At 38.5% G+C, this 17,209-nt stretch overlaps 1 protein-coding gene and 1 long non-coding RNA gene across 2 annotated transcripts; both read left to right on the forward strand.

Annotated features, from left to right (window-relative positions):
• The first annotated feature begins 467 nt into the window (after positions 1–467).
• Positions 468–5,731, forward strand: LOC143884390 (ABC transporter G family member 21-like). Its single transcript, XM_077387924.1, has 5 exons — positions 468–727; positions 808–1,591; positions 2,848–3,027; positions 4,033–4,211; positions 4,807–5,731. The coding sequence occupies exons 1-5, from the start codon at positions 521–523 to the stop codon at positions 5,458–5,460; spliced, it is 2,004 nt and encodes a 667-aa protein (XP_077244039.1). The 5' UTR covers positions 468–520; the 3' UTR covers positions 5,461–5,731.
• Positions 5,732–9,521: 3,790 nt separating this feature from the next.
• Positions 9,522–10,751, forward strand: LOC143884391 (uncharacterized). Its single transcript, XR_013252831.1, has 2 exons — positions 9,522–9,789; positions 10,589–10,751. It is a non-coding gene; the product is annotated as an uncharacterized LOC143884391 (long non-coding RNA).
• The last annotated feature ends 6,458 nt before the right edge of the window (positions 10,752–17,209 follow it).

The raw sequence follows: 17,209 nt of genomic DNA on the forward strand, positions 1-17,209 counted from the left end.
TTGTTCTTGGATAAAGTATTACTATAGCAAAATTAGTGAACAAACAACAATAGACTCAGGGTCAATTTATGAAAAATGGGGGTCGATTTATCACTCCCCTATCCAAGCAGATAGCCAATACATCCCAAGAACTGCTTATCCAATTATTCAAATCCCCGTAGTTAATTTTAAATAACATTTAACAACTACTTAGGAAATTAAGTACAAAAAGTGAGTGTTGTTATTATTAAAATATGGGAGTGACAAAATCATTCCCACCTTAAAGAAAGAGAGGAAGGTTGTGTTTATTTCAAATCAACTAATAAGTGACCTTACATTGATCTTATATACCAAGAAGTCGGGACAAAGACATCTCTCTCTCTCTCTCTCTCTCTCTCTCTCTCACAGTAACAAGTCTATCTTATTCATTAAAGCTCCCGTGACCCCACCTTTTCTTATTTCATGTGAACCTTGCCAACTTACTATATAACTAGTTCTTCTACCTCAACTACTTGCTCCCTCCCCTCCTTGTTCTCTAAAGATGATGCCCCCTCAACAAGAAATCGACATTGCAGGTCGGATTCCAGCCATAAACCGATCGGAGAACGTCTCCGTCCACGCTGAGCCGACGGAATGCCCATTAGGGGATTCTTCAACTAATCACGAAATTCATATGCCAGAAAAGCTACAAATGGTCCCATGCCCAAGCTCCATTTTGAGCAAAGCGTTACACCCTATAACACTCGAGGTAAGCAATTGGGTTGTATATGTTCATGCGCAAGTTAGAATATGACATAGGGTTGTTACTAAAATGAGCTTGTTTTGTAGTTTGAAGATGTTGCGTACAAGATAAACCTGCCCACCCATGCGCACTTCATGGAACCAAAGACTGACCGGGCTATACTAAGCGGGGTGACCGGGATCGTACGGCCAGGGGAGATCATGGCCATGCTGGGCCCCTCGGGCAGCGGGAAGACAACACTCCTGACCGCCCTAGCCGGTAGGCTCCCGGGCAAGATTTCGGGCGGCATAACCTACAACGGGCAGCCCTTTTCAAGCTCCATAAAACGAAAAACCGGTTTTGTAACCCAAGATGATGTTCTCTATCCGCACCTTACCGTCCTCGAGACACTAACCTACGCCGCGATGCTTAGATTACCAAAAACGCTGACTCGGCAAGAGAAGCTCAACCAGGCCGAGTCGGTCCTGGTCGAACTCGGTCTGACTCGGTGTCGTAACAGTATTATTGGTGGGCCACTGTTACGTGGCGTATCGGGTGGGGAGCGGAAACGGGTGAGTATCGGGCAAGAGATGTTGGTGAACCCGAGTTTGTTACTACTCGATGAGCCCACCTCGGGGCTTGACTCGACCACGGCTCAGCGTATTATTGGGACTTTGAGAGGGTTGGCTCAGGGGGAGAGGACAGTGGTTACGACGATACATCAGCCGTCGAGCCGGTTGTATCGGATGTTTGATAAGGTGGTGGTTTTATCGGAGGGGTGTCCGATATACGTTGGAAACGCGTATCGGGTTTTGGATTATTTCGGGTCCATTGGTTTCGTAGCAGATGCGGCTGTTAATCCCGCGGATTTTCTTCTTGATCTTGCAAACGGTAAGCGGACCCTACTCTGCCCCACTAATGAGATTGAGTTTTGGCTGTATGTAAAGGTCGTTTTATTTTTATAATTTCCATTTGAAAAAGTTTTCCCAAAATGTTGATTATTGACCAAAATTTTGGGAAAACTTTTTCCATGGAAAATTTTTACTGAAATTTTTTTATTGTGAATATTTTCGCACCTAGTGCATAATTGATTAATTGCATATCATGGCCCATGGGCCGGTGAAGGCCATCAATTTTCAATGGATGCTTTGATAAGGTGAGGCACATCATTTGCCCACCATTTTACATCTCATCTTTTGATACGGTAGAGCCCACCATCTCTTCCCAAACTCATGCATATGGTGTGACCTACCCCTTTACACACAAGTGTTCCCACCCCTTCAAAAACAAAGTCCTTGTATTAGGGTGGGGCCCACAATTTTCATACTATGTTTTTATAGGTTGAGTCCTACCAACTCCACTCAAACCCATGCACCGGGTGGAACCCATCAATTTACCTCATGTTTTGTTGGGGTACGTGGATCCCACAATCTCCACCAAACCCCATGCATGGGGATCACCATTTTGCACCTCATGTTTCATGGGATGGGGTCCATTATTTTGCACCCATGCATAGCATGAGCCATGAATGCTAGTATACTAGATGTCATGGTAAAAACTTTGGGTGACCCCAAATTTGTTTATGACTTTATAAATGTAAAGTTTTCTTCAACAATTAAATATCTAATGCATACAACTTTCTATAATTATCAAATATTTTATGCACGTATATTTCTCTTTTTTCTAAAATGACTTATTGATGTAATTTTTTATATCTATTAATAATTGTATATTTTTAAGCTCTAGATCTATTTTTACCTTTGTAAAAATTTAGTCATAAGTCCGCTTGTGTGTGTGTGTGGTAAATTCATATACATGCAAGTGTAGCAAATAATACAGTGGGCCCACATACTTTGGTAACCTAAACTATTCATTTGTGGGGCGGCGACGTATATAGGCTGTGACCCAAAAGTCTTCTCCGTAGGATGATGCTAACCTTATGATTTGTGGAGGTTTAAAATGGATGGCACAGTATAAACCACAGATCAGTGTCAGAATCATCATATAGAGAAGAAATTTGCGACATGGCCTATCGACATCGGGTCCCAACAAATAAATGATTTAGATCACCCAAATATGTGTCCTCGACTGTATTTTATTAACTATATATATATTGGTTCTGATCACTGATAATGTTGGAGACTCAGGTGTTGCACCAGATACAAAGCAAGGAGATCAACAAGAGTTTCATGCTGACGATCAAAATTCAATGAAGCAGTCTCTAATATCATCATATAAGAAGAACTTGTACAGTGGATTGAAGGTTGAGATTCACCAAAATTTCCAAGACCCCAATTCTTATCTAACTAGAAGACCCTCTAGTCACAGTAAGTAAGCTATTGATAGAAAGAGGAATGCGTAAGTGCTTACACTGAACTTTCGGTGTATGCAAACTTAACAACTTAGTTATGTGGCCCCATCAGGAAGTTAGTCGCAAAATGCGGCGACTATCTGATCAAGAAAGGATGGTTTCCATAACAATTACTACATCGAAAGCTCAATGTGGGTGATTACAAATCATTCGTCTAATCTATTTTTCACTGTTTTTTTTTTCCCTGAATGGCTGAGCGGTTTCTTCCCTTGTGTAGTTCAAATCTGAATTAATTAGACAGTGAAGGCACTCAAATTGTAGGCCAAGGATGTGGGGTCCTGCATAAGAAAAGAAGCAAAACTGTAGTAAAAGTTCTTTGAAAAAATGAGGAATACAAAAAGCTCTTAAAACCCTTTAAATACTACACGACAAACAAGTGGAGCGCATGTTTATCAAAACAATCGTGCACTGGTATCATTTCCCATAAATAAATGTGACTGAATTTCTTTCGGGCTGACGATATCAACTTTTGAAAAGATCACTTTAGAAGGAATATAAAGGCATACATATGCTTGCATCTATAAACACACACACACACATGATTCTGTGTATATCTTAATTTAAGGGGACACTAACTATATTTTATTATAAATTATATGGTTTCTGGTAAAACAAACAAGGGCAGGCAAAAGTACAAGTGGCGTCCACTTCCTCAATATCGTGAACTATTCATCGGTTGATCCCCACCATCGATTGGCCATAAACACACAAAATATTTCCTATTGAATGATCCTAACCCCTGAACTTGTTGATACTAAAATGGATGTAAAAGTAAGTTAACCCAATGACACAAAATGTCCGCAATCGGAGGGTTAGGATCGTCTGATTATGGGAGATTTTCCATATGTGACCAATCCATTGTAGGGCTCAACAGATGAATAGTGTTGGACTGCCAAGCCACTTCTTTTTATAACGAAAGATCAGATCATGAACTTGATCTGACCATCAACGGCTGGATCAGGTTCGGAGAAGGAATGGAGCACAAGCTGGTGGGACCAATTCAATGTGTTGCTGAAAAGGGGTCTAAAAGAGAGGAGACATGAATCTTATTCTGGCTTGAGGATTTTTCAGGTTATGGCAGTTTCCATTCTTTCAGGTCTTCTGTGGTGGCATTCAAATCCTTCCCACATACAAGATCAGGTATATCACACTTGCATGATAATTTTGGCTCTAAGATATACACCATGATTCAGTGCATAGATGATAACTTGGCATTCAAAATTGTGTTATGCTGAGACTTGATATACGAATCCAATACTATATAAATATCCATTCAAAAGTTTACAAGGATGATCAGCGATACACCGAATGATGGTGCATTTTCTTTATAATTTTAAAAACTTAAAAAAAAACTTTCTATTTTTTTGGCTTATCTTTATTGTAAAATCTTGGGTTTTATTGTTTAATTTTTTTGAATGGCTGGGTTTTATTGTTTAATACCAATTTATTTTTCTAACTCTTATATTAATTACAAAAGGAAACTCGTGCTGCTATCCACTTGATGGGTTTTCTTTTATATACCTTTTCTCAAGCTTTTAATTTCCCATTTTTTGTTGTGTTGCATGGTGTAATTTAAAATTATGCATGGTAAATAACTAATAACAATTCTTCTAAATCTTTATGTTTTTTCTTCTAACTCTTATGTTAATTAATAATGATTATTAACAATAATTAATAATTATGCATGCTAAATTTTCTACCACATCCTCCTTGTTTAACAATCAACTTCTCACAGGTTGGCCTTCTCTTCTTCTTCTCCATATTCTGGGGCTTCTTCCCTCTCTTCAATGCCATATTCACTTTCCCTCAGGAGCGATCGATACTGATCAAGGAGCGCTCCTCCGGCATGTACTGTCTCTCCTCATACTTCTTTGCTCGAATGGTCGGAGACTTGCCGATGGAGCTCGTGCTCCCTACACTGTTTACGGCCGTCACATATTGGATGGGGGGCCTCAAACCCTCACCATCAAACTTTATCTTCACGCTCTTGGTCATTCTCTACAATGTCCTGGTCTCTCAGGGACTAGGGTTAGCTCTTGGGGCCATTCTAATGGATGTAAAAAAAGCAACCACATTAGCCTCTGTGACAATGCTCACCTTCTTGCTAGCTGGTGGATACTACATTCAACATGTACCACCTTTCATTGGATGGATGAAGTATATTTCCTTCAGTTACTATTGCTACAAGCTTCTATTGGGGGTCCAATACACTGAAATCGACTACTATGAGTGTGCACCGGGGGGTGTCACTTGCAAGGTTTTGGACTTCCCTCCCATCAAGCAATTGGGGTTAGATAACAAAGCGTATGATGTGGTTGCGTTGACCCTAATGTTGGTTGGGTATAGGCTTTTGGCTTATGTAGCCCTAAGGATGGGTCAACCTCGCTAATTATTATAAACGGGTTAAAACCCTAATCTTTTCTCCAAATTAATTATAGTTGTTATCTTCGGGTTAACGAAAAAATGATGAATGTTTACTTGAACTTGATTGAGGGGTGACCTAAGAAATTGTCTGGTGGGAAAATTCTGTGCTGGTTCTACAACAGTTACTAACATGACTGTAGCATCGAAGAAGGGCAATTAGGCTGATAATGTTTCAAATGGTGTTTAGTTGTTTGTATTTGTTTTTTATATCAATGAAGAAGGCCTAATTATGAGAATCATGTGAAATTTTTGCCATTTTACTCATTTTGATTCGTTGTTGTCATTTTCAGAAGGTAATGACTATTAGTTTTAGAAGGCCATGGCTGGCTAAGATCTCATAATCAAGCTAGCCATGACAGCAACCAACTTCCGTTCTCTCCAATATTTTTTCCCATCTTTACGTTCGAGTTTTTGGACAACTATAATAGCTCAAGTTTTTGGAGGAATTGGTTGTTTCACATGATATCAGAGCTATTGTCTCACAACATGTCCTGGTTCAAAACCCAACAACTCCTTGATATTAAAAATCGACTTGTATGGCCAAACCAAAAGAGGCCGTTAGATATGATGCAAAATGGATCTTGGGTCTACATGTGTCACGTATACTTCCAACCCAAAAAAAGAGAGGCCACACATGATGGGGAGTGTTGAAATATAAATAATTAAATAACATCAACTCTAATGGCTTAAACTTTTAGAGTAATTGGTTGTTTCACAAGCAAGAAACACCAGAGTTTGAGATTCTATATATACAATTGCAACTCTCAAAACCATTACTACAACTCGTAAACCCATTACCACGTTTGAGAGAGTTTTACCTACCACTTTATTTCTTTTCTTGGTTTTCTATATAGATCAAAATGCCTTCACTAATATGACACGGTCCACATGAAATTTTATATTAATCATGTAATTAACCTATTTTTATTTTTAAAAAAAATTCCACATTTTAATGGGGTGATGTGGAATATGAAGCTAAGCATCCTGAGGGCATGATTGTAAATTTCCTCTATATATTACCTAAAAAGTTCTATTCATACACTTGTACCTTGAAGAGTTCAGCCTCAACATCAAAGACCTTAATTTACTTTTGGGTAGAAGTTCACATCTATCTATCTATCTATCTATATCAATAAGTCAAAAGACAAGGGAAGAGTGGAGAAAAAAAGATCAATCATCGAAAGCTCATTGACATTGTGCTATAAATATATTTTGTAAGTCCATTGTAGTAATTAAGAGTAGTAGTCATGAGCTGTGTAGGTGGTGAAAGGAGGGACATCATATGTAGAGAGAAAACAGAAGCCACAACCCTACCTAAAATCAAAAGCTTCATATCATCATGTGAACAAGTTGACCATATGTAGAAAATCGACTCCATTATGATTCTATCTAGATATGATGAGATTTTTACTTGCAAGAGAAAGAGTGACAATACTTAGATTGATGACTATTCTTATGAAAATGATAGGGACTCCCTGTTTCTATAATGGCACTTCTCACCTAATCCCGGCACAGCCAAGACTTCTATAAGGGTTCGCCAATGATTGTTTTTCTTGTAGTGAAGAAAACCGTGGATGGCATGAAATCCCATTTCTTTGAAACAACCAATTACTCCAAAAGTAATTGAAGTCAATAAGATTGAAGTCAATAAGCAGTTGGAGTTGGTATTATTAATCTTTTTTATACTTTAGCACTCGCCCTCACCACGTATGGCCACTCTTTTTAGGGTTGGCCTACACATAGCACATGTGGCCCCTCTCTTGGGTTGTCCATTATATGCGGATTTTTAATATCAAGGAGTTCTACCTTTGCTCTGGTACCATGTGGAACAACCAATTGGTTGTTCGACAATTTCCAGTGCCCACACCTCAAGGAAACCAAGGAGTTGTTCACCATGGGGATAGAAATCCTTGAATAAGCTATTCTTGGAATTGGCTATATCCTGCTCGGATAAAGTTTCTCTTGAGATCATCTTGTCCATTGTTTACCTTTTTTTTTATAATATCGTTGCTAAGGCCGGTTTGGATTGCAAGAACATTTCCAATGGAATTTTTTTGGAAAATATTTTTTTCCACAAAGTAGAGGGAAATGATATGGTTATGGTTAATTTCGAGGGATATTATCATAAATTGAAGGTCCTTCTGAGTAAAAATTAAATAGGGTGAGAGTGAAGGGCGCCCTTTCAAAAATAGGATGAATGGGTGCCCACATTGGTGGTAAGTCACCACAGTGCATTTAATGTTCATTGACTTTTACACATTATAAATGCACTCTGGGGACTTTCCACCAACGGGCCCCCTTTCATCCTATTTTTGAAAGGGCACCCCTCTTTTTAGCATTCCTCAATAAATAAATAAATAGGGTTGGCTCAAGTTATCTTTTGCCTTTTTGTGTCTAATTGGTGAAATTTTTGAAATATTTTTCCTTTCCAAACTTTTCCTGAAAATTCCTACAATCCAAACACACCTGAGAATAAAGGTTAACGTGAAGAGAGAATATCGTCTATACAAGATAAAGTAAGGCCATTGATGTTGGCACTACCATATTTTGATAATTGTACTAACTCGTCTTTGTCTTTTATTATTTAATGAGCTATCAAAGTTTATTACAGTTCCCAGTTTTGGGCAATAACTTGGCTCAAAAACCAAGAAACTTCATGGAAATTAAAACACTTTAAAAACCAACAAAGTTTATTAAAGAGCTTCCGAAAATTCGAAGGATGAAATATACAACGTTAAGGGCTTCACCCTTTAGCAACCGTTTTGCTCTCTTTTCCCTCACTAAAGAGAGTAATCTACTTTGAGTGATCCAGACTTCCAGAGTGTCCTGCATCCTGAGTCCTGACCATGCTTCCTCTTTGAAGAGATATAAGAGAGTGGCACTGGCACTTGGTTTCTCCATGGCATTTTTGTTTTTGTTGGATTACAGGAATTTTATGGAAAACTTTGCAAAGGAAAAATATTATTTTAACTGACTTTGAAATCATTGGGGGCCATGGCCACCCCCATGCTATATGTCCCTCCGTCCCTGTGTGAAATGGTGGCCGCACCCTATGCATGGGCTTGGGTGGAGATCGTGGGAGTGTCCCAATCAACAGATGGGCAAATGATTATTCGCATGTAAAAGGGTAGTCATAATTATACTAGACGGGGCTGGCTCAGGGAAAAGAAGGGGGCGAATGTATCACTTCCCCAATAAAAAAAAATGGTGGGGCTCACATATGCATGGGTTTGAGTGGAGTTGGTGGGACCCACCCTAATAAAAAATGGTGTAAAATGGTGGGCCCCACCCTATTCGTGGATTTGGGTGGATATATTGGACCCACTCGTGGGTCACCGTATGTATGGGTTTGGCAAGAGATTGTGTGCCCCGGCCACCATATCAAAACATGAAGTGTAAAATGGTGGGCCCTGCCCATGCCATGCTTGGGTATAATATGATAGGTATCCCGTAAAATTTTCTATGAAAAAAGTTTTCCAATAATATTTGCTCAGGAAAAGAAAATGAATGACAAAGGGAAAAAAATACTAGTATATATGAGAATTTATACGGTGGGGTGGACCGCCGTGCACTTGCAGCCTCCAAAAATAGTGGGGCCCATATTGTTTGGGTGGTCCAAACCATTCATTAAATGGTCCTTGACATAGACATGGTGTGCCCAAAAAATCTTCTCAATAGGATCCTCTAACCCTCCAATCTGTTGAGGTTTATATACTGTGGCGTCCATTTAAAACCACTAAAAATCGGAGGGTTAGGAACTTAGGATGATCCTATGGAGAAGATTTTTGGGGCACACCCTATCTATGCCAAGGCCCATCTAATGAATGGTTTGGATCACCCAAACAATGTGGCCCCCATTGTTTTTTGGAGCTGCACGTGCGAGCACAGCCATCCACCATATAATATAAACAATCATGAATTATACGGGCATAAAATGCCCTGTCTGAGTGGATTTGTAAACAAGCATCTAATTCCTATCTTTAAAGTCTCTACGCAATTTCATATATTCCATGCCCACATGCCACTTGTGATTCTAATTCCATATTTTCTTACTGAAACCAAGCCGTTATAAGTATGAGTTGTTTGAAAGCTTCAGCTATCAAGGCCAACAACACAAATTGCCAACCTTTCTCTCGTTTCATAGAAGCTTAGAAAGATGGCATCGTTGAAAGCTGAGAAACCTGCTGGCTCCCAAACCTTGTTTGGGCAGCCCAAGAAAGAACCCACCAAAGGTCCGGCCCCTGCCACAAAATCCGGTGCCAAGAAGGCCGAGCCCAAGGCCCCTAAGAAGAAGGTACTATACATACATACATTCATACATACTTATAATGATCTCTTTGGGGATTCGTAACCACACTTCCTTGTTTCAATAATGGCACTCCTCTCTTTTGTTTTTTCCTTTTTTTCAATTTGTTAATTAGTTGTTAAAGGGAGTTATACGGTGAAAGCTGTGCAAACACCTGAAACAGGAAAAAATAGTGCAACAAAAAAATATTATATAATTTGGTGATCTAAGCCATTCATTTGTTGGGGCCGAGGTAGACAGACTAGGGGTGCAATTTGGGTCGGATCGGGTTGGGGTTTTGCTAAAAAATGAATTGGAATCAACCCGAATTCGACCGATGTCATGGTAAAAGCTCAACCAAAATTCCCAAAAATCTACCCAAGTTGCATCCCTAAGATAGACCTTGCCTCAAACTCTATTACATAGAATGACCTTAACACTTAAGAGTGCAACTTGGGTCGAGTCAGGTGGAGATTTTTCTAAAAAGTGAATTGAAATGAATCCGAACCCGCACTCGAACCAATTTTGTTGTAAAAGCTCAGCATGAATTCTCAAAATGGACCCGAGTTGCTTCCTATGAGGGTCTCAAAAAGGCTATTAAAAGCCAATTAGAAAATATTTTAATCAAGTGACAACAGAGTATATAGATCATTAATTTCCCACTTTTTTTAGAATGATCTAGGAAAGAGTGATGTGAAGTGGGTCCCACTTGATTCAAAAAGAGTGGAAGCTTGAGGGATCCACTTCTCTTGACCGTCCGATCGTACCAAGATTTTTTATATACTGCTCTTCTTTCATCTACATACAGGGAAAAGGGCCTTCCAAGTCAGCATCTAAGAATTAACCCGAGGAATGAAGCTATGTAGCTGCCACGTGGTGCTCAATGAAGCTAGTTATGTTATGTTTTTTAATTATATGTACGTTTGATCTGTATGGCTTTCATATGATAAATAAAATGATGTATTAGAGTACACATTTTTCCACTCTCTTTCTTCTTTTCGTTAATTTCGTGAGGAATAGAGCTGTCAAGAGGTGCCAAATGTATGTATTTACATGACACACACTGAATAGCTGATGTATGTGCCCTCTCTTGTGGCGCCAACCCAAGGAGGTTCATATATATATATATATGTGTGTGTTTGAGAGGGTTGTGGGTCCCATATCTATTTACAAATCTGAGCATGACTGGGAGTGGTGATGAGCATTCACAGTGAAGATTGGTATAGGGAAATGATATCTCCCCCGCCCCCTTGCGAAACGGATAAAATCCCCATCCCCCGCCCTCTCTCTTAACGGTTTATGTGAGAATGGTTCACTGCTTGAGTATAAATTCACCCCCTTTAACGTTTTTCTCTGCCTTTTAAAACTTCGTGCGGGGGGAGGCGGGTGGATTTTATCCGTCAGAGCGGGGAAATATCAGTCCCCCTCTCAAAAGCCGATTAAAGAAGAAAAGACAAGCTAAATTTGTGCAATTATTAAATCACAGCAGTGCCATTATCAGTAGCCTAAACAAAAATAAGAAGAAAATTAGGGACCATGTGTAATTAATTATGTGACGCTCCACATGCACGCGCATCATTGGTTCATGCAATGAGACTCATACCATGTGTCAAAGGGTGTCCCTCGCTTATGCCCATGGTTTTAAACTTAGGCCGAGATCGAAATATTTTAGCCGAAACAAAACTCGTATGGAACCATTTTTTTTTTCTAGGATTTCACAGAAATTTCACTAAAATTCCAAAATTTTGCTGAGATTCCTATCGAAATTTCCTTTTTACAAGATTTCCACTGAAATTTTAGAGAAATCAAAATTTTTCCAGTGAAATTTACAAGATTTCGGCCAAATTTTCTACCGAAATAGAAATATTTCAATTTCCATTGTGGCCGAAACCGAAATTTAAAACCTTGCCTATGCCAATTGCTTGAGCAAATGATGCTATGGCACTTGGGGCTAGCAAATAGTAATAATAAAAAAAGGAATGCTAAACTCAAGGGTGCCCTTACAAAAATCAGCCATGATTGGCTGCACGCCAAAGTGCATTTATAATGGCCGAGAGCCAGAGTATTAAACGCACTTTGGTGACGTTTAGCCAATGAGGACGCCCTTTCAGTTGATTTTTGCAAGGGCGCCCTTGAGTTTAGCATTCCTCTAATAATAATAATAATAAGAGAAAAGCGTTTCTGCGCTGCAGCACATGGAGCTTCCCTGCGCTTTAGCGGCTTATAAAGCCTCCCATTGATTCGTATAGCCGGTCCACCTTTGTAGGTCCACAAAAAGTGACGAATGGGAGGCTTTATAAGCCACTAAAGCGCAGGAACACTTTCCTCTAATAATAATAATAATAAGGGATTTGCTGGCATCCATGCAAAAGGCATTTTGCCGAGGGTTTGTCGCATGTGAGAGCGTCACATAGTGAATGATGACAAAATCTGTTGAAAAGTGCTCTGACATGTGATAGACCATCTACGAAATGCCTCTAATAATAATAATAATAATAGAGGAAACTGTTGGTGAGCTCAAGCTCAAGCTCACCAAACTTATGGTGAGCTAGCTTGCCCAATCACATGGGTCCCACATTTTGGAGAGTGATCCAAACCATTCATTTGCAAGGCCTTATCATAGATAGGGGGTGTACCAAAAATCAGCTCCATAGGATCATCCTAACCCATCCATTTGTGGAGGACAAAAATGGGGCAGATTTGTGTCTGTCCATTTTTGTCCTCCACAAATGGAGGGGTTAGGATGATCCTATGGAGCTGATTTTTGGTACACCCCCCATCTATGTAAGGGACTTTCAAATGAATGCTTTGGATCATCCTAACAAAATGGGCCCCCATGTGATTGGGCAAGCTAGCTCACCATAAGTTTGGTGAGCTTAACAGTTTCCTCATAATAATAATAATAAGTTATTTGCTAGGGAATTTCGTGGAAAGGCAATTCACATGTAACTTTTGCTCGAGAGAACAGCCACACAGGCTCACTATTCAGCAGATTTTGTTTTATCCATTTAATTCATATGAGGTGGATGTTCTCTGGTGCAAAAGTCGTGCAAAAGTCAGCCACAAAATACCTTTCTGCGAAATTCATCTGAGGTGGTTGATCTCTATGCTAGGGCTAGTAAAAAGGGGTTGTTTTGTAAATTGGACATGGAAAAGTGATGCCTATGCTCAGTTTGAGGATGACACTTTAATTTTCAGTGATGCCGATGATGACAAAATCTTGAAGATCAAATGTATTGTGAGGTGCTATGAAGTGGTGATGCGTCAGAGATCATATTTCGGTAAATCGAAGTTGCTTGGAATTAATATGGATGAAGTTGAGATTGATAAGATGACTGCCCTCCTTGGGTGTTTTTTTTTTTAATCTTACAACATGTTGATTGATTGAGTGAGGACATTTCCCATATTTGTTGATTTCCCTATAAATTTGTATCATAATTTAACAAGATTGTAATTGTTGCAGTCTATTGTATATGTTTTGTATATAAATATATATGTCCCAAGCCTCACGGTTGTGTGGAGTTTTTCACAGTAAACGAAATTTTATAGAACCCAATGCGACACCCTAAATTTTATTAAAAGTTAAAAAAGTTGCAAGAGGAGGACATAAAACCTTCCCTCTAACCCAACATGAAACATGAAGAGGAAAGAAAACCCCCTTAAACTCTTAGCAAATAAACAAAATTAATATCTATTTAGTGTGAATATAAGGAATATATAATTGCTTGCATCTAATATATCCTCTTGGTTGCTTGGGAAGAGTAGCCCATTCCCAAAAAATACTACATTAGGGTTAGTATTGCAAGCATGAGTGGTCATGATTGGTTAATTCACAACAAAATTACCTTCCCTAAAATGTGAGTAATAACAAAATCTGTAGTAGATAATATATATATCTTATTTCTTTTAGAATATATTGTAAGTGCCAAGGGAGTTTGCTTTTACCTTTGATGGCGTTGACAAGGACAAGACTATCAGATTTAATCAAGATTGTTTAGTACTTAAAGCAGCAAGTAACGAAGACCATCTGTCATAGGCCTATCCTCAACCAACTTGTTAGTAGTGAGAAAAAGCAAATATCACCCAGCCACTGTTATTTCTGATAATAACCCCCTCCAGCAATGTCAGGATTGCATCTAGTTGCACCATCGATGTTTAGCTTCAAAAAATTGCCAGTAGGTTGTTTCCAATAAACAAAAATATTTTTTTCAGGATGGGATCTTTAATTCTAATGTTGAACTGTTCTAGAGATAATCTTTCCATGAGGTTGCATTTGGACGTCGTTGATGTACTATCTCCTTATTCTTGGATTTAAGAATTTCTCTCTACATGCTGGGTCTTCCACTTGGAACTGGTCGTCCCATGAATAGGGCTTGGGATCTCATTGTGGAGGGGGTAGATAGAAGGCTATCCATGTGGAAACACAACTTGGTATATCTCGAGGGCAGAATCACATTAGTTAAAGCAATGCTTGCCAATATCCTCAGTTACCACTCTCTCTCTCTCTCTCTCTCTCTCTCTCTCTCTCTCTCTCTCTCTCTCTCTCTCTTCCTATTAGCGTCCTGAAGAGGATTGAACAAATTTAAAGAAACTATCTTTGGGGTGGTGTCATGATTCGAAAAACTGCATTTAATTAGTTGGAAGCAAGTATGTAAGCCCATAAAGAATGGAGGGATCGGGACCGTAATTTGAAAGAGGTAAACAAAATTCTCCTTGGCAAGTGGTTGTGGCGTTTTGGCAAGGATGGATATATCCCACCCTTGGACTAAAGTAATCAAAGCAAAATATGGCTCCAAACCTGGTCACCAGCCCTCAGATGTCACTTGTAGACATAATACCTTAACAATTTGGAGGGACACATTAAGGCATACCTTTGAAATACTTTAAATTTCAAGAATTAATGTTATCTTGATAGAGAGATAAAGTGAAGTTTTGGTAAAACAAATGGCGTGTTTATGAACCTGTTATGGTGCCCTTCCCATTAGGTTTTATCCACTCTTCAACTTTATGATTGAAATTAACATGATCCAGATCCTCCCTCCATTGGTTTTGTGTTTCTTTCTCTCATTCATGAATTGCAGCAATCCAGGTTTGGGCAGGCTTTGTTTATCAACCTTGAGGTTTCAGGTTTGATCCTCCCACAAAAAAAAAAGGATATGCAACAACCATTTAGGTTGTAAATCTTTGTTCACTTGTTCAAAGATTTGATAAATTGTTGATGTAGTGAGGAATGATTGTTTTGTGGGGGTTGTGCCAAGGTTATTTAGGTAAGCTTATTATTTTGGTTTGTTCTTTCTTAGTTGTTTTCCTTTATACATATTTTTGTAGTATTGATTTGTTAATTTTAAGTAAAGGAAAGTGATCTAAATTCAACTCTAAATAAAAGTCCTATATGGGTGTTCAATGTAGGTTTTCCTGCCATTAAACAGACTAGAATACTTTTGAAGTGCCCTATGAAATTTCTTAATCAGTTGATGTTGCTGTGTGTGAGAGTTCGTATTTTTGGGTTTAGGTTATCCTATCTGACAGTTGAAACCATCAGAAAACCAGATGGCTGGTCAAGAAATGATTTCTCATTATCATAACCAGGGATACAATATATGTTTATGAGGTGTCAAGGGAAGTAGATGGTCTAGCTACCATCTCAACTAACCCAAATTATAAAAAGCAGCCTGCTAAAGGCAATTGGTTATTCATAAATTTTGGTTAAGATCAAGAACTATCTACATATATTTATTTAGCTCTATTTTGTATAAAAATTTGGTTGTAGGAAATTTTATCTGCTTATAATAATATAAGCCTTCGAATGAAGGATGTTTCTTAGGCACTATTGCAATTTAAATGGGAGATGATATTTTCACTCCCCCTGCATTACGTGCACGCTCCCCTTATCATGTGATTTGACGTGAAAAGTGAGCAACTTTAACGCTTTTTGACGTCAAATCATGTTATAAGGGGGGCGCATGCGTAATGTGGGCGGGGGTCGAAAATATCATTGCATATATGCAATGAAGTAAGCCTAATACAGTAGAAGTCTGCCACTCAATGAAGTTGTTTGGAATCCATGAGTGAGAGGGAGAGATGTTGTGTGGAAATTGTTCCAAAGAGACCGTCTTCATTTGATTCATTATTGAAATATCCTATGGACATCCAAAGAGAAATTATTCCAAAGAGATCCATTCTTCATTTCATCATTGAAATATACCTTGTGGAAATTGGTCCAAAGAAAAACTGTTCCGAAGAGGGCCTTATCTTGAATGATGATTATCCCTCATTTCTGGTTGCTTATCTTGCTAGCCTTCCCAAGGGTTTTTTTTTTGGATATTTTGTGATATTTAGAAATTTATTTGTTTTTGTATTTTTGATATAATTAGTTTGGGACAAAGGCTTAGTTGAGTTGAGTTGAGTTGTATTTTTTATATAATTGCTTTTATGTTTGGCATGTGAAGAATCATTTATCTTCTCTTTGATCAATATCTGACTGGGATGTAGTTGTGCTTGATGGGGAAAGAGTGTGTAGGCTGTGATATTCTATATACATATGACACGTTTAAAAAAAAAGAGTTACAAATCAAGAGGAAATTTCTTGGTAATCTTTAGAACAACAGTTAGCATATAAAGCAGAAAGATGGGCATCTGTTTTGTGATTCTGACATGTCCCTTATTGTATTGTTTCATATAATCCATTTTGTAATTCTGACATGTCCCTTATTTTATTGTTGCATGTAATCCATGCACTTTTTACTACTGCTGTCATCTGGTTATATGCTTGCTTACATCTATAAATTTTTCTTTTTAGTTACAATGTAAATCAGTTCAGTTACAAGCTTTCATGCTTCTCTCTTAAATATTGGCATTTACATGGCTTTACATGTGGACAACTGATGCCTCAAACCACCCACATTTCATGTTATCTATAGAAAATAATGCTTTGAGAGCAGTCTATGGATGTTTTTAGAAAACAGTTAAAATTTGATGAAATTACTGCTTTTCTTAATAAGTGATCTTTCTTAAATATGTGATCACAGTTCGGTGATGGCCATTGTTACTTGCTTGATTGGGTTACAATCTGGGCCCATTATATTTCATTTCAAGGTAGTAACATTTCACCTTAATTTTGGTCAACAGTAAAACTTTTCTTTCCTTTTCTTAAATTTACAAATCTGTCGTCCCTGACTTGCTTGATCTTAAAGTGGATGGTCCCCTCAAAATTTGGACTCATTGATTTTTTGTCCATCAAGATACTGGGAACTCAAATGATGGGGCATTTCAATTGTTTCAGTTCCATGAGCTTATAACCTTTCAAAAAAAAAAAAAAAACTTATGTGCAAATCGCGCGCGGGGGAGGAGGGGGGGTTTCTTTTTCGGTATGCTTAATTGTCACTAACAAATTGCACAGCATTTTTTCTTTCCTTTTTATGCCTTCTCC

Source organism: Tasmannia lanceolata, unplaced genomic scaffold (genome assembly GCF_043159265.1).
Source record: "Tasmannia lanceolata isolate RefF3 unplaced genomic scaffold, GAP_Taslan_0.1 ptg000008l, whole genome shotgun sequence".
In the NCBI taxonomy this organism is placed as follows: Eukaryota; Viridiplantae; Streptophyta; class Magnoliopsida; order Canellales; family Winteraceae; genus Tasmannia; species Tasmannia lanceolata.

Excerpts from the sequence above, each read along its gene's own strand:
- LOC143884390 (XM_077387924.1), top strand. The coding sequence starts at position 521 with ATGATGCCCCCTCAACAAGAAATCGACATTGCAGGTCGGATTCCAGCC. Across the intron at positions 1,592-2,847 it reads TCTTCTTGATCTTGCAAACG|GTGTTGCACCAGATACAAAG; the intron begins GTAAGCGGACCC and ends TTGGAGACTCAG. Across the intron at positions 4,212-4,806 it reads CTTCCCACATACAAGATCAG|GTTGGCCTTCTCTTCTTCTT; the intron begins GTATATCACACT and ends AACTTCTCACAG.